Here is a 25,941-nt window from a genome sequence, read left to right as displayed (position 1 = left end):
ACAGTGACAGTGATGTAGCGCCCTCAATTGACCATTTAGGGACAGTGTCACTGATTGTCACTTGAGGGCGCTACACAAGCAGACCATGTTTTTATTTTCTGACGGTCTCCTTTCAAAACGTCAAGCTTCTTGCATGCATTTTTCAGTGTTTAGTAACGTTGTCGTTCGTCTGCAACCGCAGCACAATGAAGCTCGTAAGTCTGCACATTTTTTACCTTGTTGTGAAAGTAGAACATACAGAAATCTCGCTTTACCAGCATGACCAGTGTGGATTTTTGGCGCTTTGCATTTTTCAAAAAAGAAAAGAAAAGTTGTTTTAATTTTACCCTGTCACTTCTGGCTGAGTGACTGTTCACTTAACTTTTGCACATCTTTTTTTTTCCATTTAGTTTAGGCACTTGCCTTTAGAGACAGAGAGTTTATTGTGCAGGCTCAAACATGAGCTGGGTAACTTTCCGTATGGCGCCACCACTTTTTCACTCATTTTTACAAAAAGGGATATATCAATGAGGTAAATTAGAATTATTTCATATCGAATGAAAAAGTGGTGACGCCATGCGGAAACTTTTCCCATGAGCTGTGTATGTTTTATTAAGACTTAAATAAATTAAAGGCGGAATGTTGTAATTTTTTATTTAAAAAAAAAGTAAAAAAAAAAAGGACCTTGGTGTTTTTTTGTTTGTCTTTTTATCAGCCGGAAAAAACCCCACACACGATTTGGCATCATATTCATAGCCAGTACTTAGCATCATTAATAGTTCCAATGAATATGCTGGACTCCCTCCGATTCTTGGCCCTTCGCCCAAGGCCAAGTACCTTCAGTTCAGGAGGTAAAATTATGTTTTGAAGGGAAACCCACGTTATAGTTTTATTTAGCTCATTTGTGGAGAGCACATTAGGAAAAGTGGATAAAAGTTTCTGTATCAGGCCACCACTTTTACATTCGACATAAAATAGTATATCTAATTTACCTCAATGAGATATCCCTTTTTGTAATAATGAGTGAAAATGTGGCATATTAAAAAAAAAAATTCAGGATAATGTGCACGCTTGTTTTGGTGTAATAATATGACATTCGCTCAATAGTGTTGGCGCCATGATGTTTACGGATGTGTGTAAGCAAAGCATTACATGGAGTCCTTGGTCAAGTTAGTATTTTTTACTTGCAGCGGAATCAGTGCCAACAGGAGTAAAACAGTGCAATGTAGCGACTCAAAACATTTGATGGATGGTGAACAGCGGTGGTGGTAAACCGCACTGTCCGTGGAATTTCCTTAATATTTGTGTCTCTCTGTTTCATTGCAGTATTGCCTTTCAGATCATCCCAATGCTCCATGTTTACTCCTGACCTTCAAGAATACCACCATTCTCCTGGACTGTGCTTTGGATCTATCGTCATTCCAGCATTTCCTACCACTCACACTCGTCCCAAGGTACAAATATATTCCGTTGTCAAATTGTCTTGGCCACTGGTTTTCCTAATTTCCCGTTATATATATTTTGATTATTTTCATTTAAATATTTTTTATCTGTTTTTTTCTCTCTTTTTACCACTCCTGCTCTACACAATTATTTATTTAAATTTTGCTAATCTTTGTCTTTTTGTTAGTCTGCTTTTCGGGATTTTGCCCCCAAATCACTTCTGTATTTTTTTTTTTGTGATATGGAAATGTGTATGAATGGAATTTACGATGTGTAACTTGCTTGATGCAGACTGAATCACAGAAATTGGTGTAGACTGAGAAATGGGAATGGAAAAACAGGATAAAAATAATGACATAAATAAAAGCTAGAACAAACAAGTGTACAACATTTTACAACTCAAAATCCTTCAATATCGTGTAAAAATTATGATACAAAATGTAACATTTTTGACATGGCCATATTGACCAGTGTAGTTATTCAGAAAATTCCCTTGAATGAACAAAGCCTCTCTCTTAGTAAAAAAAGACAACATTTTCCTCAAGATCTTCGACCTGATTTGTTACTCTGATTTGTTGCTCTTCTTATTTTCAGCCAACGCTTGAACTCTCTGCCCTCATGGAAGCCGCCATCAGGTGAACCAGCAGCAAAAGAAGACTTGAAAAATGTAAGCTAAGATTATATGACTGCAATGGCACACCAGATGAGAGTCTGGCCTAAAGCTTCACTCATTGCCTTTGTGTATGCTGATTTTTTACTAATGGATTTTGGAAGGGGGATGTTGGCTGAACCCACAAATTGTCTGTTCTGTGTGAGTGTCTTCGTTTGCATTTAAAGGGTGTATGTACTTTTTGTAGGACAAAAAACACAATGTCCACAGATTTACACTAAACTTACACAGTTTGAAGATAATGATAGTAGAAAGCTTCCCTGAAAATATTACGTCCTGAGGTACTGTAGTTTTGGGGAAATGAGTAAAACAATGTCATGAAAATAATTTTCGTCTCATGAGACGAAAATTATTTTAAGCATGTACAAACGTATTTTCATTACATTGTTTTACTCAGTTCTCAAAAACTACAGCACCTCAGTAAGTAGTATTTGAAGGGAAGCTTCCACTATCATTATCTTCAAACCCTGTAAGTTTAATGTAAATCTATGGATATTTTGAAAAAGTACCCAAATCCTTTAAGCTTAGCGTCATTGTGAATGTTTTTGCTTGTCTTTTCATTCAGGAGTTGAAGGAATGCAGTGGAAGGGTGTTTGTTGACAGCTCCCCTGAGGTCTGTGTGCCAGAGGTGAGGTCTTAGGGATGAATCTGAGGCCGAGTCCGAATTGGCGGCTATGGCTAGGACGGTTGCTGAGGGTGTTGCTAAGGATGTCCTATACTTCATTGAATGAAGTCACAGACATCTAGCCATAGCCGTAGCTGTATCCGCCTATTTAGAGGCAACCTGTCAAAGGGTAGACAGAGAAATATCCGCTCTTTCAAACGATGGTGGGAAGAAAAAACGCACTGGTATTTATTATGCGATCCACTCAAAATTAAGTGGACTGTTCCTAAATGCTTAAAGGCAGAGGACACTATTGGTAGTTACTCAAAATAATTATCAGCATAACACCTCACTTGGTAACGAGTAACGGGGAGAGGTTGATAATGTAAAACATTGTGAGAAACGGCTCCCTCTGAAGTGACATAGTTTTCGAGAAAGAAGTAATTTTCCACGAATTTGATTTCGAGACCTCAGGTTTAGAATTTGAGGTCTCGTAATCAAGCATCTGAAAGCACACAACTTCGTGTGACAATGGTGTTTTTTATGTGATTCATATCTCGCAACTTCGACGACCAATTGAGCTCAAATTTCGTTTTGTTATTTTATGCATATATGTTTAGATACACCTGCACCAAGTGAGAAGACTGGTCTTTGACACTTACCAATAGTGTCCACTGTCTTTAAACACTAATGGAGTGCCATATATGCTACTTTACAGATCACTATTTTAAAAGAATTGTTCCTAGAGGAATTCCAGGCTGTTTGTTTCTTTTAATGAAGAGGGGCTTCAATGTCAAGTTCAGTTTTATGATCCACTCATTTTCAACAAATATTTAGTCTATAAAAAAAAAGGAAAATACAGTTAAAAGTCAAGACGATCAAAATTTCCCGCTTGATTGATACCCTCCAAGTGCAATTTTGTCAAATAAGAAAAAAAAACAATCCACGACGTCACAAGTATTGAGTCTCTATCATGTTGTACAGCTCAGTTGGTAGAGCGCCTGTATATCAATCCGTTGGTCATTGGTTCAAATCCTGTTCTAGTACATTTTTCTTTGCTTTACCCAAATCATTTAAAGGCAGTGGACACTAATGATAATTGTCAAAGACTAGCCTTCACAGTTGGTGTATCTCAACATATGCATAAAATAACGAACCTGTTAAAATTTTAGCTCAATCGGTCATCGACCTTGCGAGATAATAATGAAAGAAAAAAACACCCTTGTCACATGAAGTTGTGTGTGTTTATAGATGGTTGATTTCGAGACCTCAAGTTCTAAATCTGAGGTCTGGAAGTCAAAGTCGTGGAAAATTACTTCTTTCTCAAAAACTATGGCACTTCAGAGGGAGCCGTTTCTCACAATGTTTTATACTATCATTTTTTCCCCATTAGAAAGGTTTTATGCTAATAATTATTTTGAGTAATTACCAATAGTGTCCACTGCCTTTAACAATTTTCCTTTGTGGTTTATAACTTGATCTTCTTTCAATCTCCACAGCTTGGTGTACTAGACTTCTCTACAGTAGATGCCATCTTGGTGTCTAACTACCACTGTATGCTGGCACTCCCATTCATTACAGAGGTAAAGTCTGATTTTCATTACAAATTTTTAATTAAATTAAAAGCAACCATGGTAACAATGTATGCCACTTTCTTCACTTTGACCATTGTTCAGATGAAAGATAAATTGCTGTTAAAGGCAGTGGACACTATTGGTAATTACTCAAAATAATTGTTATCATAAAACCTTTCTTGATTACGAGTAATGGGGAGAGGTTGATAGTATAAAACATTGTGAGAAACAGCTCCCTCTGAAGTGATGTAGTTTTCGTGAAAGAAGTAATTTTCCACGAATTTGATTTCGAGACCTCAAATTCTAAATCTGAGGTCTCGAAATCAAGCATCTGAAAGCACACAACTTCGTACGACAAGGTTTTTTTTTTTTTCATTAATATCTCGCAACTTCGACGACCAATTGAGCTTAAATTTTCACCGGTTTGTTATTTCATGCATATGTTGAGATACACCAACTGTGAAGACTAGTCTTTGACAATTACCAATAGTGTCCACTGTCTTTAAATTGGCACTGACAGAACTAACTGCATAACTATTAAATTTTGTCAACGGAACTTTTTCTTCTTGTTACTATCAATTAGTGCTGGGCGAATAGTGAAATTTTGATATTCGGATACCGCTGGCCAACTATCCGAAATTAACCGGATATTCAAATAGTTTTTTTCGCCGCTAGAGGGCGCTATTAAAAAAAGAAAACAAAATATTTTATTTATTTTTTTTGGCCGCTAGAGGGCGCTGTTCGTTTGTGAATGAGATCGTATGGGCGGATTGATATTAGTTTTAGACAGTGTCACTCGGTTCATTCATAAAAATAACCGGATCTAATTCCAAGATGGCGATTTGCTTTTTCTTTTGATCGTGATTGACTCTACGTGAAGGAAAACTTTCGTAATCTTTGAACAAATTACGTCAGAAATGTCATTGTTTTAACTCTTCACGGAGGTGAGCATAGTTAAATACTTTATTTATGCTGTTTTAATAGAAGTTTTATAAGGATTCAGACAAAACATTCCTATCAGTTGTCGCCCGACGTCCACGGATATTCGAATATTAAAAGAATATCCGGTTACTTGGTTGTAATTACAGAACTATCCGGTTTATAAATAGCTATTCGCGCCCTATGCGGATATCCGGTTAAGAAAAAAAAGGCATTCGCGGTTACGGATAGGAAAACCTATTCGCCATTACCGGATATTCGAATAATTCGCCCAGGCCTACTATCAATACTAACAGGGTTGGTGTAGTGGTATATTTCTTCGCCTTCCACCTCTATTTGGTTTTCAGTCATTACCTGACTGCAAGGGTTTTCCCCGGAGTAGTCCTCTGGGGTGTTCCTCCCACATCAAAAACATCTGAAACTTCCTTCTTTGTCTTCTCTCCACTGGGTTCTTGGCTGCAGTGGTTAAATTCGCTTTTCTGAGAGTTCTTGGCTTCATGACCAGAATTAATGAAATGAAAACAAATGAAATTCTATACTACCTTTAAAGGGTCTATGTACTTTTTGTAACACAAAACACAATGTCCACAACACATTTACATTAAACTTACACCATTTAAAGATAGTGATAGTAGAAAGCGTACCTTAATATATTAGTTGCTGAGGTGCTGTAGTTTTTGAGAAATGTGTAAAACAATGTCATGAAAATACGTTTTCACATGCTAAAATAATTTTCATGACATTGTTTTACTCATTTCTCAAAAACTACAGCACCTCAGCAAGTCATATTTTCAGGGAAGCTTTCTACTATCATTATCTTCAAACTGTGTAAGTTTAATGTAAATATGTGGACATTGTGTTTTTTGTCCTACAAAAAATACATAGACCCTTTAATGACAGTTGTCTTCTAATATTCTTCTTCTAGTACACTGGTTTCAGAGGGACTGTCTACTGTACTGATCCAACCCAGCAAACTGGCAGGTAAGAGTCTGATTTTGTACACTGTGTGATAAAGTGCATTTCAAGTCCTGTGGGAGGAAAAAAATCCAAAGAATTCCTTGGTGAAATTCGAACCTACAGCCCCTCATGTCCACAGAACAGATTCTAACCCACATCCCCTCAAACAAAAGGATACTTGGGTTATGTTTGAACCCACAGCCCTATGTGTCCTCAGGGTACTTGGTTAGGATTCGAACCCACAGCCCCATTTATGAGGATGAGTGCTTTATGCTTGAGTGGTCACTTAAAGGGTGTATGTACTTTTTGTAGGACAAAAAACACAATGTCCAAAGATTTACACTAAACTTACACAGTTTGAAGATAATGATAGTAGAAAGCTTCCCTGAAAATTTTACTTGCTGAGGTGCTGTAGTTTTTGAGATATGAGTAAAACAATGTAATGAAAATTATTTTTGCATGTAAAAGCGTTCTTTCATAACATTTTGTTACTAATTTCTCAAAAACGACAGCACCTTAGCAACTAATATTTAAAGGTATGCTTTCTACTATCATTATCTTCAAACGGTGTAAGTTTAATGTAAATCTGTGGACAGTGTGTTTTGTGTTACAAAAAGTACCCAAATCTTTTAACATAGGCACCAGCGGTTGTCAAAAGAAAAAAGGGAGGGTTTATTTTTCTTATGAAAGATCGCCTGACATCACAAGGTCACAAACAACCACTTCAAGGTGAGGGTTACACTTAACTGCCACCAGGGGCATGTTGCCACCTACGCATGGGGCTGAAACCTTGGTTGCCCCCTTCGCAGTCCATAAACATGTAGGCATGGGTATCATCCACTAGGAGCCTGGCTGGAAGAGCAGAATGCAATACCCTCCCACGTTTTAACAAAGCAATTTTGTTTTAAGTGCCTTGCTCAAGGGCGCACGTGCCATGAGCGAGTATCGAGGCCACACTCTGCTGCTGAACTAGACTGCTCGGCTGTGACATGACGCGGAACAAGAAGGAAGAAAAAAAACCTTTGGATTGTGACTTGCTTGGACTGAAGTTTGATTGGCATCATATGCGCTATAGCACCTCGTAAACCATTACATGGTGCTATAATTCAAACGTAGTCCCACATACCTTGCACTGTATGTTAAAGCGCCTTGAGCGTCACTGAGTGACGGATATGACCGCTGTGTAAGAAGCCACTGTTATTTGTGTTATTATTATTTTCTCAGGCAGCTGATGGAAGAGTTAGTGGAATACATGGAGCGAGTTCCCAAGAAGAGGACGGCTGGAAACTGGAAGAAGCCATCCTTCTTGAAGCTACTACCGGCTCCTCTCAGAGACGCACAGTGGCTCTCATCATGGAAAGGTTGCTACACAAAACATGACATCAACGCTTGCCTGTCCAAAGTGCAGATCACCGCATTCTCTCAAAAATTGGTTAGTTGAATTGGTTTAGTTTATTAGGTTTAGTTGAATTGTATTTGAATAGTTGAAGCTACTACCGGCTTCGCTCAGAGACGCACAGTGGCTCTCATCATGGAAAGGTTGCTACACAAAACATGACATCAACGCTTGCCTGTCCAAAGTACAGATCACCGCATTCTCTCAAAAATTGGTTAGTTGAATTGGTTTAGTTGAATTGGTTTAGTTGAATTGGTTTAGTTGAATCGGTTTAGTTGAATTGGTTTAGTTGAATTGGTTTAGTTGAGTTGATGTAGTTGAATTGGTTTAGTTGAATTGGTTTAGTTGATTATGTTTGGTTGATTCATGTATCAGTGGAAAGAGGGGTTGTTTGTAGTTGATGTTGATATAGCCATTCATAATGCTTTTTTAAAAATGAAGTCTTGTTTCTTGTTTCTGAATCACAATCAGAACATTAGAAAGCCGCTGTGTAATGACTGATCATTGAGATGCTTTGAGATGCCCTCGGGTGTGATAATATAGCACTCAGGTCCATCACGCAGTGACGCTCATGGTGACGCTCATGGTGACGCTCATGGTGACGCTCATGGTGACGCTCATGGTGACGCTCATGGTGACGCTCATGGTGACGCTCATGGCGCTCCAACATTATTACCCCTGGTCACTGGGCCTTAAATCATTCCTTAAACTATCTCAACTCCCTGGGGAGTATACAGCCTTGTGCAACAAACGCGCTACTCGGCTAAATCAATCACAAGAACCATCTCTGCCCTAACAGGTACCCATTTACCCCTGGGTGGAGAGAAGCAATTATAGTTAAGTGTCTTGCTCAGGGACACAAGTGTCACGTCCGGGATTCGAACCCACACTCTGCTGAACAACATCACCAGAGCTTGGATTTGGTGCCGTTATCCGCTCGGCCACGACACCCCATAAAGTGATATAATAAGAACTGTGTATTATTATTATCATTGTTTGGATTGTTTTAATAATAATAATAAGAATAACAAATTCTTTTATAGTGCATTTCACAATAACCATATCAATGCGCTTTACATTAGTGCCCTGGTCATAGGGCCAATAACATCCAATTTAATGTTTCTCAGCTCCCTTGGGAGTATACAACCTGGGCAACAGTTTATATCGCTCCACAGGCTTTTTCATTCGCAATATCAACCTCTACCCTCGCAGGTACCCATTTATACCCGTGGGTGAAGAGAAGCAATTATAGTAAAGTATCTTGCTCAAGGACACAAGTGTCACTACTGGGATTTGAATCCACACTCTGGTAACTTAGCACCAAAACTTGAATTTGATGCTGTTAACCACTCGGCCATGACACTCTATTATTGCTTCTTACTTTCCGATAAACCCACAGAATTTATTTGGTTCCTTGATGGTGTCTCCGCACAGTTCCGGCTACTGCTTAGGAAGCTGTAATTGGGTCATCAAATCAGACTATGAAAAGGTAATGTAGGATCTAAAGTAATGAGGTACCTCGAAGGGCACCGGGGCCCATTTCATGAAGCTGTTTACTGAAAAGTTTATGTAATTATCTGGTTTGCGGTAGCACTATAATTATCTGTTTTCTGGTAGATTATGTTCTTTTGAGAACTTGTCTACTGCTGCAGAGAAGATTTTTCAGAATTCAGGAGACTTCTCTACTGTCAAAGGGTAGATGATTCAGAATTTAGGAGACTTCTCAGTTCTAAAAGGAACTATTCTGCTCATTAACTTCTAATAAATAATAATAATAGTATAAAATTTATATAGCGCCAAATCCATTGAAAGCAATACTCCATGGCGCTTAACACAGAGAAACATTTAAAAACCAAATCCCCAAATAGATAAACAGAAAAAATAACATGCTACCTGGGCGTAAGGTAGAAAATCGGCTGGGACTGCTACTTTTCGTTTAGTGGATAGAGTGGACTTCTCATTATTAACTTCACTGCCGCAGAGTGAGTCCTTACCTAGTCGCAAGAAATCAAGTTGCGACACTGTGACTCAATGTAGCCAACTTTCTTTGTTATGTCTTCAGGTTTGTTATGTCTCCAGCTCTTCCTTTCTGACGACCCATTCCACCCCGATCCTCCAAGACCCTCTTAAGAACAGCGACCTTCTCTTACTAACGAGCATCACTCAGACACCAGCTTATAATCCAGACAGCATGCTGGGAGAGTTCTGCAGTAATCTCAGTGAGTAATCATTTATCTGTATTAATAAAGCTGCGCCATCTTGGATTAGAATAACGAAGGTCCGACATGTCGGTTTTTGGAGCGGCAACTTACCTGCATTCTCTGCGGTGCGGTCATTTGATATGAAGGGGTGCCAGAGTCCGTGGACGGTCAGTCGAACTCCCTGGTGCGAGTCATCTGGCTGGCTGGTTTGGTCGGTGGCTCTTCATAGTGCAGTGGGACACATTTTAACTTACAGGTTTCCTTGAGGTTCAAGAGTGGCCTCATCCATGATTCCATCTCAAAGCTCTTCTTCCATAACTTCCCAATCACAAAATCCTAATTTTGATTTTGTTCCTTATTATTCCCTGTTTTTCTACATGCATGAGTACCTCTTTTCATGATTTTGCATTTGGTCAAAAATATGGTAAATTCATACAAAGTTTTTTTCCCCTGTTCTCTTTCTCCCAGCTGTCACAATAAAGAGTGGAGGGAATGTACTGGTGCCGTGCTACCCATCGGGTATTATCTTCGACCTGTTTGAGTGTCTGTCTGGTTACATGGACTCCGTTGGATTGACTCAGATCCCGATGTTCTTTGTGTCCCCGGTTGCCGATAGCACGTTGGCTTACTCACAGATATTTTCTGAGTGGTGAGTGAAGCCACGTTTATATGCGAATGCGAACTGAATTTTGACATCACTGGGCTGTTTTCGCAGCGAATGTTTTGCAGGAGTTGAGTACAAGTCAACTGATGTGAATATTCGTTTGCGAATTTGTGACATAAAAATTCGTATAGCATTTGCATTCGCAGGAAGTATGAACCTGGCTGTTAGTCTGTTTTCACAAAATAGCTAAGCACAAAACAACTTTGCTTTATACAATGATAAGCTTGTTAGCCAAAATATTATTTCGCACAAGCCATCGATAACCGGTATCCTACTCATTTTAGCTTAGCAGAAAACTGTTCAGCTGTATTTTCATCTCAGAATGAGTGATGAAGGAAAGTCTAGTGTTTTACATCAAGGGGTTATCACAATTATCAATTTTTTTTTCACAGGCTTTGTGGACAGAAGCAGTCCAAAGTGTTTCTACCAGAACCACCTTTCCCCCATGCGGAACTGATCAAAACTGGCCGTCTGAAACATTTCTCATCAATACATGGTAAGTATTGTAGTCAGTCTCAATGTTGTATCTCTACCTAAAGACATCTATAGGGTCCTACGTCCCATGATGGAGTACTGTATGAATGAATAAACTTAAACAAATTTTACTTCCCTGTACGGCCTCCACTCAGGCAAAAGAGAAATTTTAAACAAATTAACAGAACATACCAAAGTTACAAAAGCAATAAATTAATAAATTTAGGAACATTTGGGCTAGAGCATCTGCCCGTTTAATTGTTAATCTTGTTGATGAAGTGTTGGGATCAACATTACAACCTCTTTCCCAGCGTAGGTCTGAAGCCAGCCTCTGTCTCTTCTGCAGTTATATTCATGGTAAATGTGGAATCAGTGTGTCTGTCGTGGTTCCTCCTATAAGAGTGTTTTAGCGTGAAACCAGCCTTCTGCTTTCTCTAACCCATACACTGTTGCTTTGCTGATGATTGTTTCATATAATTTCAATTTGCAGGTGATTTCAGCGATCAATTCAAAACACCCTGTGTAGTCTTTACTGGTCATCCTTCACTCAGGCTGGGTGACGCTGTGCATTTTATGGAGATGTGGGGCAAATCAAGCACCAACACGGTCATCTTTATAGGTAATAATAACATCCTAATAATAACATCTTAATAATAGCGTTGTAATGATAACATCGCAGAAATAGCGTCGTTATGACAACGTATTAATAATAACGTCATAATAATAACAATAATTAACTGTAGTAAGAGACATCATAAGGACAATAAATCAAGTGAAACGGTGATGGGCTGGACACACTGCCCAAAGACATGACAATAGATGGACTAAAGAATAATGGATTGGCAACCAAGGATATTTTTGTATGAATAAACTTTAAAACTTCAATTCCACTAAAAGGCACTAGACACTTGGTAATTACTCAAAATAATTATTAGCATAAAACGAGTAATGGAGAGCTAATGATAGTATAAAACATTGTGAGAAACGGCTCCCTCTGAATTAACGTAATTTTCCACGAATTATATTTCGAGACCTCAGAATTAGATTTTTAGGTCAAAATCAAGCATCTGAAAGCACACAACTTTGTGTGACAAGGGTGTTTTTTCTTTTACTATGATCTCACAACTTCAACGACCAATTGAGCTCAAATTTTCACAGGTTTGTTATTTTATGCATATATTGACATACACCAAGTGGGAAGACTGATCTTAGACAATTACCAATAGTGTCCAGTGTCTTTAACAATATGTGACAAGCTGAGCAACAAAGTCAGATCTTAGACATGTGACCGTGTTGCACTAAGTAATATGATTTTTTCTCCATTGATTGCACGCGATTTAGGTTTGTGCATTTAACTGCAATAAAGTGCTATATAAGAACTACAAATTATAAATATTGTTATCATTTCAGGTTACAGTACCTTATCAGTCAAAATGGATTATCAAGCCTGTATTTTTTTTTGGCTAAACAATTTCTCATTGTTTCTCCTTTACAGAGCCTAGTTTTTCCTATTTGGATGCTCTAGCACCATTCCAGCCTCTAGCCATGAAGGCTTGTTACTGTCCAATCGACACTGCCATGAGCTTCCCTCAAGCCACTAAGATGATCAAAGACCTCAAGGTAACAATCGTTTTTGTGATAACTTACAGGGCGAGTCCAAAAGGAGTTGACCGATATTTATGATTTAAAAACAAAACAACAACTGACACTCAAAACTCAAGTGATGCACATAATCAACAAGCAGTCTTTCCTGTTTATCTGAAAAAAAGGAATGAAACAAATTGATCATTTCAACGAGAAGTTATGCCTGTTTTACTGAAAACACTTGTGTTTGTAGCTTTCCATGGAATGTTAATGCTTGACTGAATCTACTCATCTGAGTTAAGAGCAAAGGGTATCAAAAAGTCATTCATTTGTTTTATCAAGTATTTGCAAAATGAACTCCTCTTGAAGGAACTTTCCAGAATAGGTTTTGCTAACTAAACAGTTGTTGGCAGTGTTCACACTTTCTGTAATCCACTATATACATTAACTGACAGACCTGTAGATGTTTGACATCGATTGGCCATCTGGGTTGTGAAAAACCGATTACACATTTTGCATTGCATCGATGCCAAAACAAAAATGAATAAAACGCTAACCGAGCGATAAACGTCAAACGCGAAATTAGATAATTTATTTCTTATCAAATATGACATTTCAGACAGAAATATTTCAAGGGATGTTTTCTACTATCATCATCATTAGACCGTGTAAGTTTTATGTAAATCTGTAATCTTCACGATTTTTTTTTTTTACCAATTCTGTAGCGTTCATTTAAGAATGATCAATTTCTTTCATTCTATTATTTCTAATAAGCAGGAGAGAGTGCTTGTTAAATATATGCTTTACTGAAGTTTGTTTTGAAAAACCTCACCAATCCTGGTCAACTTCTTTGTAACTCGGCCCGTAGACCTTACAAGTATGTTCATGACATCATTTGAGAAGCTGACCCTTGGCTACCAATAGAAGGTGTGGCCGAGTGGTCAAGTGTTTGTAATGTTTGAAAAATTGTGGGATAGTTTGTTTGTGACTGAGTTTTTTTAGGTTTGCTTTTTACTTTTAACCTCTGAAATATTTATCATGTTCAACAGCCTCTGAATGTCGCTCTTCCAGAACGTTACCTCTCCCCACCAGCATCACAACCCTTGAGGACAGATCTAGTGGTGGAAGTTGTAAGTACTCGACGCTTATAAAACTCTCCTACTATCAGGCATGAAATTGTTCAGCTGATCAGCTGATTTCCTCTTTTTTCTTTTCAAAACAGTGCCATAGAAAACGGAAAAACACTGTACAAAAGTTAACTGTGATCAGTTATTTCCTCTTTTTTTTTTTGCATTTAGTAAGTTGCATGCCTGTACTATTGAACCATTTACTCTGGATTGATGAACTATGCCAATCTGTGATATGACATCGTGTACTGAATGCATCCACACAGTTCGCAGTCAACCCTCCTACTGTCTGACCATTCAATATCATCGGCAGTGGTTTTGAATGGTAGATAAACTATGCCACCCTGCAACAATAAGATATCATGTGTTGAATGTGTTACTTGTTAAACCAATCTTGGTGTTACTTTTGTTTTCTTAAAGGAGCCAGCCCCGACGCCATACAAGCGAGGTTGCGTCATACATCTCCCCATCAAACGGAGACTTGAGAGGATTGAAATCACACCAGAGGTAAGTTCAGAATCACTAGAGGGCGCCATTTATGTATGTTTGACCTCCGGAAATAGGTCGCTCTTCTGGTCACTCAAAGTCCCTCGGGGGAATAAATGTACACTAGTTACCTCATTGCCAGTCAATATGTGTATAACAGCACCAGACTCGAGCTCTTGGTATGTTTGAAGGCAGATTGTGACGCACCGCATTTTAATTTTTGGAAAACCTGTGTGGAACATTTCTGTATCTCGGAATATTACATTTAGTTGGCAAAATTTTTGGCATTTGCTAGAAATGCTTCAATTAACACTAAGCCATTGTTTGGTGTCGATAGTGAAGTATTGTCCCAGCCCGGATGCTTCTGTTTTGATCCTTTTTTGTCTAACAATTGTTCCCCATTTTTCTGCTGCATGTAGAATAATATTTGTAATGCCAGTAGCATAGGAAACAAAGGCCCGCCCCCTGGACCACAGTTATTAGGTTAAATTTTTTCCAGACATGCGCTGGCTCTTATATATATGTTCCCTTGTCATTTTGATTAGTGTCTTACAGTGTTTTGTTTTATTGTCATGTTATTGCTAAATAAAATTAAAAAAATAGTAATTATAAAAATAATAATAATAATAATAATAATAATAATAATAATTGTTATTGTCTAGGGCTTTTAAATTTGGTAAGACACGGACTTTTGAATCAAAAACCAATTTTTTGTCCTTCAGCTTGCAGAAGCACTTGCTCCAATAGAAGTTAAGCCCGGTGTGTTTGTTGCCACAGTTACAGGGACTGTAACTGCCAGAGATAACAAGTATATATTGCAGGTGAGGATTCAATTCAAGTCACTGAAACATTTCTTTCCGCACTCACAACAAGACAAGACAGAATCATACGGACACATAGCAGTACATTACAAGCAGAGAGAAAACATGACAAATGATAGTGAACAAACATTAATGTTTAAAGCTTAGGAGGCTCCTGAACCAGCACAACCTGGTGCACCTTCCAGTCAGCCAATCAGAAACCTTCAAATCAGCATAATGGAAATTATTACTTAAATCGTAGGAGTCCCATAACAAGTTGAACCTAGAAAAATTCACACTCAGCCAATTAGAAGTCGTCAAATCATCAATATGCAAATTAATTTTTAACTTGTTGGAGGCCCCTAAATCTGCACAGCAGCCTGGTACACCTTCCAGTCAGCAGCCAATCAGAAACCATCAAACCCTCAATATGCAAATTTATATGTTAATCATAGGAGGCCCTTAAGCCAGCACAACCTGGTACACCTTCCAATCAGCCAATCAGAAACCATCAAACCCTCAATATGCAAATTCATATGTAAATCATAGGAGGCTCCTAAACCAGCACCACCTGGTACACCTTCCAGTCAGCCAATCAGAAACCATCAAATCCTCAATATGCAAATTAATATTTAAATCGTAGGAGGCCCCTAAACCAGCACCACCTGGTACACCTTCCAGTCAGCCAATCAGAAACCATCAAATCCTCAATATGCAAATTAATATTTAAATCGTAGGAGGCCCCTAAACCAGCACCACCTGGTACACCTTCCAGTCAGCCAATCAGAAACCATCAAATCCTCAATATGCAAATTAATATTTAAATCGTAGGAGGCCCCTAAACCAGCACCACCTGGTACACCTTCCAGTCAGCCAATCAGGAAGCGTAAGAGAGATGAAGATGTCGGGGTGACAGAAACAGCTCAGCCTAAGCAATATGTCTATGGGAACCTAGATGTAGAGGAACTTGTACAAGCTTTGGCTAAGGTATGGACAGTCCTTGTGTAACTATTGATAATTATAATAATTTATTTAGTTGTATGGCTTCTGACTGGCACCCCCGAACAAAGATATTGACAAAATAGGGACACCGCCAACATAGGGCTAGATAGCTAGTTTGGTAGAGCGCCGGCATGTTAATCCGGAGGTCGTTGATTCGAATCCCACTCTAGTCAATTCTTTGTTCAACCCCCAAAATCTTCCTTTTTTTTCCATTTGTTCAGAGGGGCCCGTGCAGTTTCTGGTGAGGTTCAAATCCCACTCGAGGCAATTTTACTTTGTTCCACCCCAAATTATAAAAAATTTACCCAATCAGTTTCCCTTGTGAATTATTCTTAATATTTGTATTATACCGGTGACGGCTCTTCACTTTAACATGGTTTAATATGGCTTCTGACACTTGAACAAAGATATTGACAAAATAGGGACACTGCCAACATAGGGCTAGATAGCTCAGTTGGTAGAGCGCCGACACGTTAATCCGGAGGTTATTGGTTCAAATCCCATTTTAGACAATTTTTCTTGGTTCATCCCCAAATCATTTTTATAACAGTAACTTTTATCCTTCCTGTTCAGAATGGAATCACCGATGTCAAAGTTGAAGATTCGGCATCGGGACATATCATTCATTTGGTAAGTCATTTTTAAGATTGTTGAGTTTTACAATTCGCTAAAGTTACATAGGTGGGGGTTGAACTACATAGATGTTATGACCACTCAAAACTAAAAATCTTGCCTACAATATGGAAAAGCTCCAATAAAACTTGTGGACATAGTATGCCAATATATTCACACCAACGCATGGTTGACAGCTCGCGACTGTACTGCTTAAATTGCAAGTAAAACTGACTTTATCTGCTCTCAAACTTTTCTAACATGGTATACATAAAATATAAAAGGTTCACTGGAGCCACATAACCAAAACAGATGCTGTGTGTATAAGGGTTAGCACACTCCATCCTTATAAAAAAAAATACCCCAAATCCAACGAGGGGTGTATTGGATGTCAATGTGTTCAATTTCTATGGGGCTTTGATGTTAATGGTGACTGTTTAGGTCGAAGACTCACCTACAAGCAAGTTTTGCTGGTAACATTAATTTTATTTGAATATGTTCCACAAGGGACCTTAAAATAAATTGTGATTATTGATCGTACCGTATTGAGTAGACACAATTTTTTCGGAACAGTGCGATAGCTCAGTGTAAAGTTAAAGAATTTCTGAGTTGGGCCTCAAAAAATCGGGAAGGTAATAATCTTAAGTGAATTAGTAGGTTAACATTGTCATTGCATTGTGATTTTACATGTCCAAAAGTGAGTACCATTAAAGACAAAAATTACACAGGATTAATAAGCATCAGGGGAAAAATTAATCAAATTATAAAATTAGCAAAATAGACTCTTTGACCCTAGCAGAGTCTTTCTTAAAGTCTGAATGACAACACAACAAACCTGACCAGGTAACTAAAGTGTACCATAAGCAGTAGTGTGGAAATGCATGAATAGAGAAAGAGAGGCAGCAAAGGGTAGGGGGGTTTTGAGTTGAAAGGTCATGTTGAAAGGTCGAGTTGAAAGATCGTGTCAAAAGGTTGATGGTAAATTCCTTTCTGCGGAAATTGTTGCTATTGTTTACGACGGAGGGAAGTTTGATAGTTATATTGTTGAAGCACATGATGTAAATTAACGCTAGTAGTAAACGACATGTGGTCAATTATTATCGGTAAACAATAAATGTGCGGGTGGGGGGGGGGGGCAGAAAGCACATAGAAAAAGCAAGGGATGAACAATAAGTATATAATAATAATAAGATGGGGGGGGGGGTTCTGGGTTTGGGGAAAAGGGCTGCTTAGACTTTAAGAGATTGGGGGAAAAAAGGACAAAATCAACCATGGGAAGAGGGAAAAAAGTACTTAATTAGATCCATTCGCCCTACACTTATAGGGCACTTTAAGTGCAGAAATCCCCGAAGAGCAATACCAGGAAACAGGACCCCAATAATCTACCTACAACTTAATTTCAATCTCCCCTACTTCCTTCATCACAACCAGTTGCGTCAGATTTATGCGAGACCAATATTACACATTATTAAAACTACCATAGGTAGCTCATGAATCAATACCTTTTTACTCAACGCACCGACCATGCCGACTATTGATTGCATTGTCGAGGATAAATTAATCCAACCAAATTATTCACACTCCCATCCACACATGTGTGATAAACTGATGGTTATGACACCAAAAAATGATATAAATTTCATAAAAATTTCATTAAATTGCCGACATTGATGGTGTAAATTCTGAACGTTTCAGAATAAAACACAAAATTCAATTTGAATTATGTTGATGATAAAGGCCTACTGTACATTTGTTTTTTTGGGGTGACTTTCCCAGCATGTTAGACAAAAGACAAAAACAAACAGGGGATTTGTGCTCCAGTCAAAAGGTCAATTTCATTGCCATTTTGATTGAATATCAAAATTCAGGAATGAAGTGAAATTATCCGTACAAAAATACACAGATCTTTTTTTTTCTGATGAGTGACGTCTTCAAGTGTTTTTTTTTATGTTTACAAAAGATGCACTGGAAGGTACCAAATATGTCTACAATGGCACTTTACTCATTAAAGGCACTGAACACGTTTGGTAATTGTCAAAGACCGGTCTTCTCACTTGGTGTATCCTAACATAAGCATAAAATAAAAAAGCCTGTGAAAATTTGAGCTCAATCGGTCATCCAAGTTGCGAGAAAACGATGAAAGAAAAAACACCCTTGTTGGACGAATTTGTGTGCATTCAGATAGGAATAAAAGACTTCTGGCTAGAAATCTTTTATTATTTTATTGAGAAATTACCTCTTTCTCAAAATCTGTGCTACTTTAGAGGGAGCCGTTTCTCACAATGTTTTATACTATCAACAGCTCTCCAATGCCCGTTACCAAGTCAGTTTTGAATTTAATATATTAGTTTTGATTGATTACCCAACGTGTACCTTCCCTTTAACTTGAAGTGAGTGACTCAATCATTTTCCCATTTTGATCAGAACTCTATCTTTTGGAAAATAAATGGATCACATAACTGCAATTGACCTTGGAGCCCCTCTTAAAATTTTGCTGATACAGGTAAAGGAACATATACCTTTTACTTTGAGAAAAATACCTTGCCTGGATAAAAGCAAAGTATCCAGCCTGTTGACATAAACAACAAATTTAGGGATTTACATTTCAGGCTTGCAACTTTCCAGCTGATTTCCTTTCTCTTGGTTTTCCAGCCTAGCCACTTAAAAAAAAAAAAAAAAAAAAAAAAAAATAGAAGGTTTTGCTGTGCCTGGCAATGTCTTCTTTGTCACAAAAAACTGCAGTTGTATTCCTGTAACCCTTTAGTCCCTGCACCGCCCGAGTTTGCTGAAAACCAATTTCTCAAGATTCTTGCAGTAAATTACTGGAATCGTAGTTCGCATTTTAAAAGATAGCCATGGCTTAATATGTATGTACAATTTTTTACCCTTTCGGTAATATTTGTATAAAAGTACAAGTTATCATGGGAACAATAAATGCCTCTCGTTAAACGGCTACGGTAATTTTTATGGCGAATATTTTTGTGCATGGATGAAATGGACACAATAGCTTTTCAAGGTTTTTGTCTGCCTCAATGCTCATACTGATTAAATGCGAAGGCGTCAATTTTCGACAATATCATCATAAATGATGAAAATTTTTTTGTTTACTTATGAGCGTTTTTTTTTCGTAAGAGCTAAACTATTTCATCATCATTAGCTTCGACAAGTCAACTGTGAAGGGAGAATTAATAGCGATCTATAACAACTAGATATATAAACAAATGCGTAGACCTACTGATGACTATCGAGTTTTCTTTTGATGTTCCTTTTTTTCTACAAACACAAGCTAGCGAGGTTTCCTCGTACCGCATAGAGGCGGCTGGGCGGTACAGTGGCTAAATGGGTAAACAAAATCAAGTAGTGTTTGTAAAAGGTATCACAGTTTGTTGAATGTGCTTAAGTTTTCATTTATCAAAGTAATGTTTAGGAACTCGCTGAAAGAAACATTTTAAAGACCTGCCTCAACAAAAATGTCAAGTTATGAACTTTGCTGAGTTTCATTTAAAATAATTTCAATGAATAAGGAAATCGAGTCATATGTTTATAAGTAAATGTGACGGTCATAAAAATTATACTCCCACTGTTATTTTGATTGCAATTACTTATTATGTAACATTTAATTATTCAAGAGAAGCGCCCTCTCTTAGACAGCATTCCAATTTCGCGCCCTTCCGCCACCCTGATAATGATTCCAGCGAAGACCTGACAACATGTATTTTGTCTTCGTCTGTTTCAGGAAATAAAATGGTGCACCGAGTGTAAAGAAAAGAAGTTGCCGTTAGCCTCTATCCTTATACGACTCTCATAAGTATTAGAGAGGGTCACATAAATTTTAATTGTGTAAAAAAAAAAAAAATATTTTTGAATTACCTTATCCAGTGCTTTTCTGAGAGATTTGCAAAATGCTCTGTTACAAAATCACTTTAATGACACGGCTATCAAATCAAGTGGCGATGGTTGAAAATGGTTTCATGAGATGCAATTATAATACAACAACGGTACTTGAAAGGGATGCAAGGTGACGAAGTGCTTATCGATGTCAAGTGATACAGTAAACTATAATTAAAGCAAAATTTGTTTGCTGGACATGACAGCATTTATAATAATCTAAGTGTTCACAAAACATCCACTAACAAGGTTGATGATCTTTGACATGTTGAAAATGTATTGCCTCTTCCTTTAGCATTCTTCCTGTGTAAGCGTGCTGTTGATACTTCATATAATTATTATTGAATTGCTTTCTTGTATTTTAATTTGCCGTTTGTTAATAATCTGTTTTTAATAATTATTGTTAAAGATTTCGCAAATCAGTTGTGATGGAATGTTTCATGATAAATCGATTAAAATCTAACTAACCACGGTGGTTATTTGTAATTTGTACTTAATCCCAAGAAATTACACAAGAGGTCAAAGTGTTACTTTGAATTGAAAATGATGTCAACTGTCTTGGGTAAATTTCTTTCTGTGGAACCTCTTGCTTTTGTTTATGGTTTACAAAGAGAGGAACATGATGGAGTACATAATGCTTAGCTATTCTCGAAGCATGTGATGCAAAGTAAAGCTTTTAGTGAACCACCCATGGCCCGTTTTTGGATGGGAGACCATCTTGTAATGGTTGGTGGTACATGTATGCCTGATACATGATAGAGCTCCTTAGCATAAAGCTGCGTCTTTCAGAAAAGAGAAGAGCTTGCCTCAGTGTCTTTAGACTGGCTGTGTAAATCTTAATTCCACACAACAACAGGCAACAAGTCTTATTCCATAGCCGGCCCCAGAGAATGGAACACCAGACATTCTCCTTCCATTCTCAGACATTTAAAAAACTTTCTCAAAACTTCCCTCTTTTCTATTTCTGTTTAGCATCTGTTTTAGGTCCTAGGTTTACTTTGAAAAGCTTTGATCTTGTTAAAGGCGCTGATACTCATTATTATTAGTGTTTATTATTAATGCATCCTCTCTGAGCATGATTGGAGTACTGTTTATGTCATGCGAATTTAAACCAGTACGCATTTGCGCAATAAAAAAGACTAATCTTTAAAGGGACACGTTGCCTTAGATCGTTCAAGTTGGTCTCTGAGAAGCGTTTGAAACTGTTTGTTATAAAATGCATATGGTTAGAAAGATGTTTTAAAAGTAGAATACAATGATCCACACAAATATGCCTCGAAATTGCGCGGTTTTCCTTTTATTTTGCTAACTAACACGATCGACCATTTTATGATGTCAAAAACTTGACTCTACAAAATGGCCGACCGTGTTAGTTCAAGACGTATAAGGAAATCCGTGCAGTATTTGTGTGGATCATATTCTACTGAAACATATTGCCAACCATCATTTTATAACAAACGGTTTCAAATGCTTTTTAAAGACCAACTCGACCGATCAAAGTCAACGTGCACCTTTAACATTGACTAGACACGTAACAGACATTTATCTTTGGTTCCATTTAGCAAGCGGAAGACACAATAATCCAACTCGAGGAGGGATCAACGCATATTTTCTGCGAGGGGAACGAGCCACTTAGGAGAAAGTTGAGAGACACTCTGATTTCGTGTTTGCCAAGTTTTTGAAAATGTTTGGCCTCCGTAGAGGCAAGTGTTTGAGAACTGACGACCATGAAAACAATGTGAAAGTCTCAAGGAATTCTCACTGAAATGCTGATGTTGTCAGTCAGAGTGGTTATGCCCTTGAGTAAGACCTTGTCAATCATGGTACTATGTACTTCTGGAGTTTCTCTATAAGTCTTATGCCCTGGGGGTGCTAACACGAGTTAGGACTATGTGTTTAAGACACTAACTTGGATCTAACTGGAGGTGCTGCTTGTTTTTACTTGAGGAGCTAATCGCAGATACTATGTACTGCAGGATCTAGTGGCAGATACTATGAAGTAACTGGAGATGCTGTGCTCTAGGGGTTCAAACTACAGGTACTGCATGTATATAATTAGGGGGCCAACTTCAGGTATTGTCTACTTGAGGTGCTAACTGGAATTACAGCATGTATTTTCTTCAGGCCCTATCTGGAGGTTGCATCATATGTACAGCTTACCCAGAGGGTAATTTAGGTGCTTACTGGTGTTACTTCAGGTATTTACTTCAGGCGCTAACTGGCAGGTTCTATGGACTCAAGGCACTCAATTAAAGCACTCTGTTTCTGAGGTGCTACATGGAGGTACTATGTGCCTGTGGCTCCTATGCTACATGTACATGTACATGTACATGTATGTAAAATGCAATAACCAGAGACACTTTGTGCTTCAAGCGCTAACTGGAGTTAGACATTTTACAACACTTGAGGTATTACTCTTCATTAATATATTCAATTAAAAAACACACAAGACCGCCGGAATTGTCCAGTCATAAGATGACTGGCCCAACACTAAAACCACTGGCCTCGTGTCCGCAGTCTAGAGTAAAATTCAAGCCCTGGGGAGTGTTATAGTTAAACTGAGATGGCCGAGATAGATCTCTAGTTATAATAAACGCCTTAAAGCTTATAAGCTGCTTAAGGTCAGGCTCTCCTCTTGAAAGAGAAATTCCAATTAATGGATTCAGTAGTAGACTACAATGAAGGATACCTTGGGATTATATCCACTTTGTATAAGACATGGGCCCAATTTCATAGAGCTGCTTAAGCACAAAACAATAAAGCGGTTAAGCAGAAAAAAACTGCTTCGCAATCAATCGCTAAGCAAAGATTGAGTAGGGCACCAGTTGCAACAACATAAACTTGATGAAATTTGGCTGGTAACCTGTTTCTCCTATATAAGCATGATTTTCGCAGTAAAAACGGATAAGGGCACCGCACCAGTCACGTCTTAAACAGAACAAAGTTGGTAACTAGGTAAACTTTAAGGAATTGCCGCTTGTAACCAGTTTTTGTTAAGCAAGATTTGTCTGTGCTAAGCAAGTTTTATGCTTACAGGCTTCATGAAATTGGGCCTTGCTGACCTTGTTTTGGTTTCTCAGCTATGTCATTTGAAAAACGCAGTATAAAGTCTCACCATGAAGAGAGGTCTCACCATGCCTTGCACTTTCCTGTCTATTTTTACCCTGCAAATTGCAGTTGCTTCTCTGTAAATGAATTATAAATAAAGGAATCAAAATATATTGGTTCAAGAGTAGATGTCTCAATTATTCAACGCCCACTGTCTGTCTGAGGAGGGAATCCCAATGGCAAATTCAGTTTTGGTTTGCACTCATTTTCCTATAGAGAGAGTCCTCATGAAAGTTAGGAAAAAAAACAACTTTATTCATCCACTCTTTTCATTCATTAAAGGCAGTGGACACTATTGGTAATTACTCAAAATAATTATTAGCATAAAACCGTTCTCGGTAACAAGTAATGGGGAGAGGTTGATAGTGTAAAACCTTGTGAGAAACGGCACCCTCTGAAGTAACGCAGTTTTCGAGAAAGAATTTATTTTCCACGAATCTGATTTCGAGACCTCTGATTTAGAATTTGATGTCTCGAAATCAAGCATCTGAAAGCACACAACTTCGTGTGACAAGGGTGTTTTTCTTTCATTAATATCTCGCAACATCGACGACCGATTGAGCTCAATTTTTTTGTTATATGCATATGTTGAGATACACCGACTGTGAAGACTAGTCTTTGACAATTACCAATAGTGTCCATCCAGTGTCTTTAAAGGTTTATTAAAAACCAGGTGGCAACCAAAGGCTTAATTGAGTGACACATAGGAACATTCAATTTACAATGTTTAAACTTTAAAACCAAACGATTTATAAGCTATACTGTAGGCTTCTTACCATGAGTTTTATTGCCTTCTATTTTAAGAGTGATTACCAAACGAACACCTTCGCTTTAAGAAGTTAACTTGAGAAATAAAACACCCAAGGCGTGGGAGAGCGGATAAAAATACAACAGTGTGATTTCTAGACTAATAGTATTTCCTTATTTAAACTGCAAAAATAGACTACCTCTTATGTTTCCTTTGAATGACATTTCAACATCAGGAGCAGGAAAGGGTTTTAATCAAAGAATAACAAACAAAGCCATGGTAACTCTGAAGGACCAACTCGACCTTCAGTACAAACTTGTCCACGTAGCGTTAGTTACCATAGCAACGCATCTAAGGAGGTTCTCCGTAATTGAGTTTTTATTGATGTCTGGAAGTGATCAATAATTTATCTTTAAAAAGGTCGATTTGGGTGAAGGGTAGTTCCCTAGTATACAGGTAGGCGTGTTATACAGGATTGGTAGGGATTAAATACACTGAACACCTTTGATTGTTGTCAAAGACCAGTCTTCTCACTTGGTGTATCCCAATATATATGCATAGAATAACAAACCTGTGAAAATTTGAACTCAATTAGTCGTCGGAAGTTGCGGGAGATTAATGGAAGAAAACACCTTTGTCGCACAAGTGTGCTTTTAGATGCCTTGAATTCGAGACCTCAGCTGAGGTATCGAATTCAATTCAAATATTTTAGTTAGAAATTACTTCTCTCTCTTAAACAACGATACGTCAGAGGGAGCTGTTTCTCACAATGTTTTATACTATCACTCTCCATTGGTCGTTACCAAGTAAGTTTTTATGCCAACGATTATTTTGAGCAATTACCAATACTGTCCAGTGCCTTTAACGCACATAAAAACTGTATTCACTGTCAATTATAGGCTAATAATGACAATATGCGAAACGATGGCTCTGGAAATTGGTTTGTTTGATTAGCATTATATCACTTTGTCAGAGTTGTTGAGAATAGCTTTCTGTGCACAGTCAACCCTCCTACTATTTAACCATTCTGACACCCACTGTGTTTTTGAATAGTAGGTATTCATGTACTGACTGCAATGTTGTACCATGTGTCGAATGTGTATGTGTACAGAACATGCATGTACATGTACAAACAACATTTAAACGGATCCAGTTTGTGTGGCCATGCCATATATTGTTGTTGTTCCATAAAGAATTCCCTGTGTACATAATATGTTATTAATGTCTTTGCTATAGTCTTTGCTATTGTGTAACATTTCTGTTCCTCAACATTTTCTGTTTTTCCTTACCGTAAAATATCATATTTTCTAGTGTTTTCGATTTAAAATATTGCTTCGATCCCTGGGAGAGGCACTACATTAGGTCGGTAACCGTTACTTATAACAATTGCTATTGAATAATTAACCGTTATGTCAATTCCACATAAAGCCAAAAGGAAAACCTACATGATACTAGACTTGTGGACAAGTCGTTAAATCGGCCCCATTCGCTGAGATAGTGGTCTCGCGAGATCACTGCTCTCGCGCGAACTGATGGCTCCCCGATTTCGAATGAGGAGTCGAAATCGGGGAGCCATCAGTTCGCGCGAGAGCAGTGATCTCGCGAGAGCACTATCTCAGCGCGTGGGGCCGATTTAACGACTTGTCCACAAGTCTAACATGATACTTACCACATCACCAATAAGT

At 38.0% G+C, this 25,941-nt stretch overlaps 1 protein-coding gene across 1 annotated transcript; it reads left to right on the top strand.

The window, feature by feature from the left end:
- Positions 1-79: 79 nt before the first annotated feature.
- On the top strand, positions 80-23,621 carry LOC117300912 (integrator complex subunit 9-like). The gene is made up of 19 exons (XM_033784779.1): positions 80-194; positions 1,306-1,433; positions 2,017-2,089; positions 2,658-2,720; positions 4,196-4,279; positions 6,135-6,190; positions 7,391-7,598; positions 8,962-9,051; positions 9,625-9,781; positions 10,232-10,412; positions 10,820-10,923; positions 11,392-11,520; positions 12,397-12,521; positions 13,535-13,615; positions 14,033-14,119; positions 14,821-14,919; positions 15,730-15,885; positions 16,474-16,530; positions 21,963-23,621. The coding sequence occupies exons 1-19, from the start codon at positions 186-188 to the stop codon at positions 22,080-22,082; spliced, it is 2,007 nt and encodes a 668-aa protein (XP_033640670.1). The 5' UTR covers positions 80-185; the 3' UTR covers positions 22,083-23,621.
- The last annotated feature ends 2,320 nt before the right edge of the window (positions 23,622-25,941 follow it).

This window comes from Asterias rubens, chromosome 16, assembly GCF_902459465.1.
Source record: "Asterias rubens chromosome 16, eAstRub1.3, whole genome shotgun sequence".
Classification (NCBI taxonomy): Eukaryota; Metazoa; Echinodermata; class Asteroidea; order Forcipulatida; family Asteriidae; genus Asterias; species Asterias rubens.
The sequence above is the reverse complement of the archived record's forward strand: the minus strand, read 5'-3'. Positions and strand labels throughout refer to the sequence as shown.

Excerpts from the sequence above, each read along its gene's own strand:
- LOC117300912 (XM_033784779.1), top strand. Across the intron at positions 2,721-4,195 it reads CTGAGGTCTGTGTGCCAGAG|CTTGGTGTACTAGACTTCTC; the intron begins GTGAGGTCTTAG and ends CAATCTCCACAG. Across the intron at positions 6,191-7,390 it reads CCAACCCAGCAAACTGGCAG|GCAGCTGATGGAAGAGTTAG; the intron begins GTAAGAGTCTGA and ends TTATTTTCTCAG.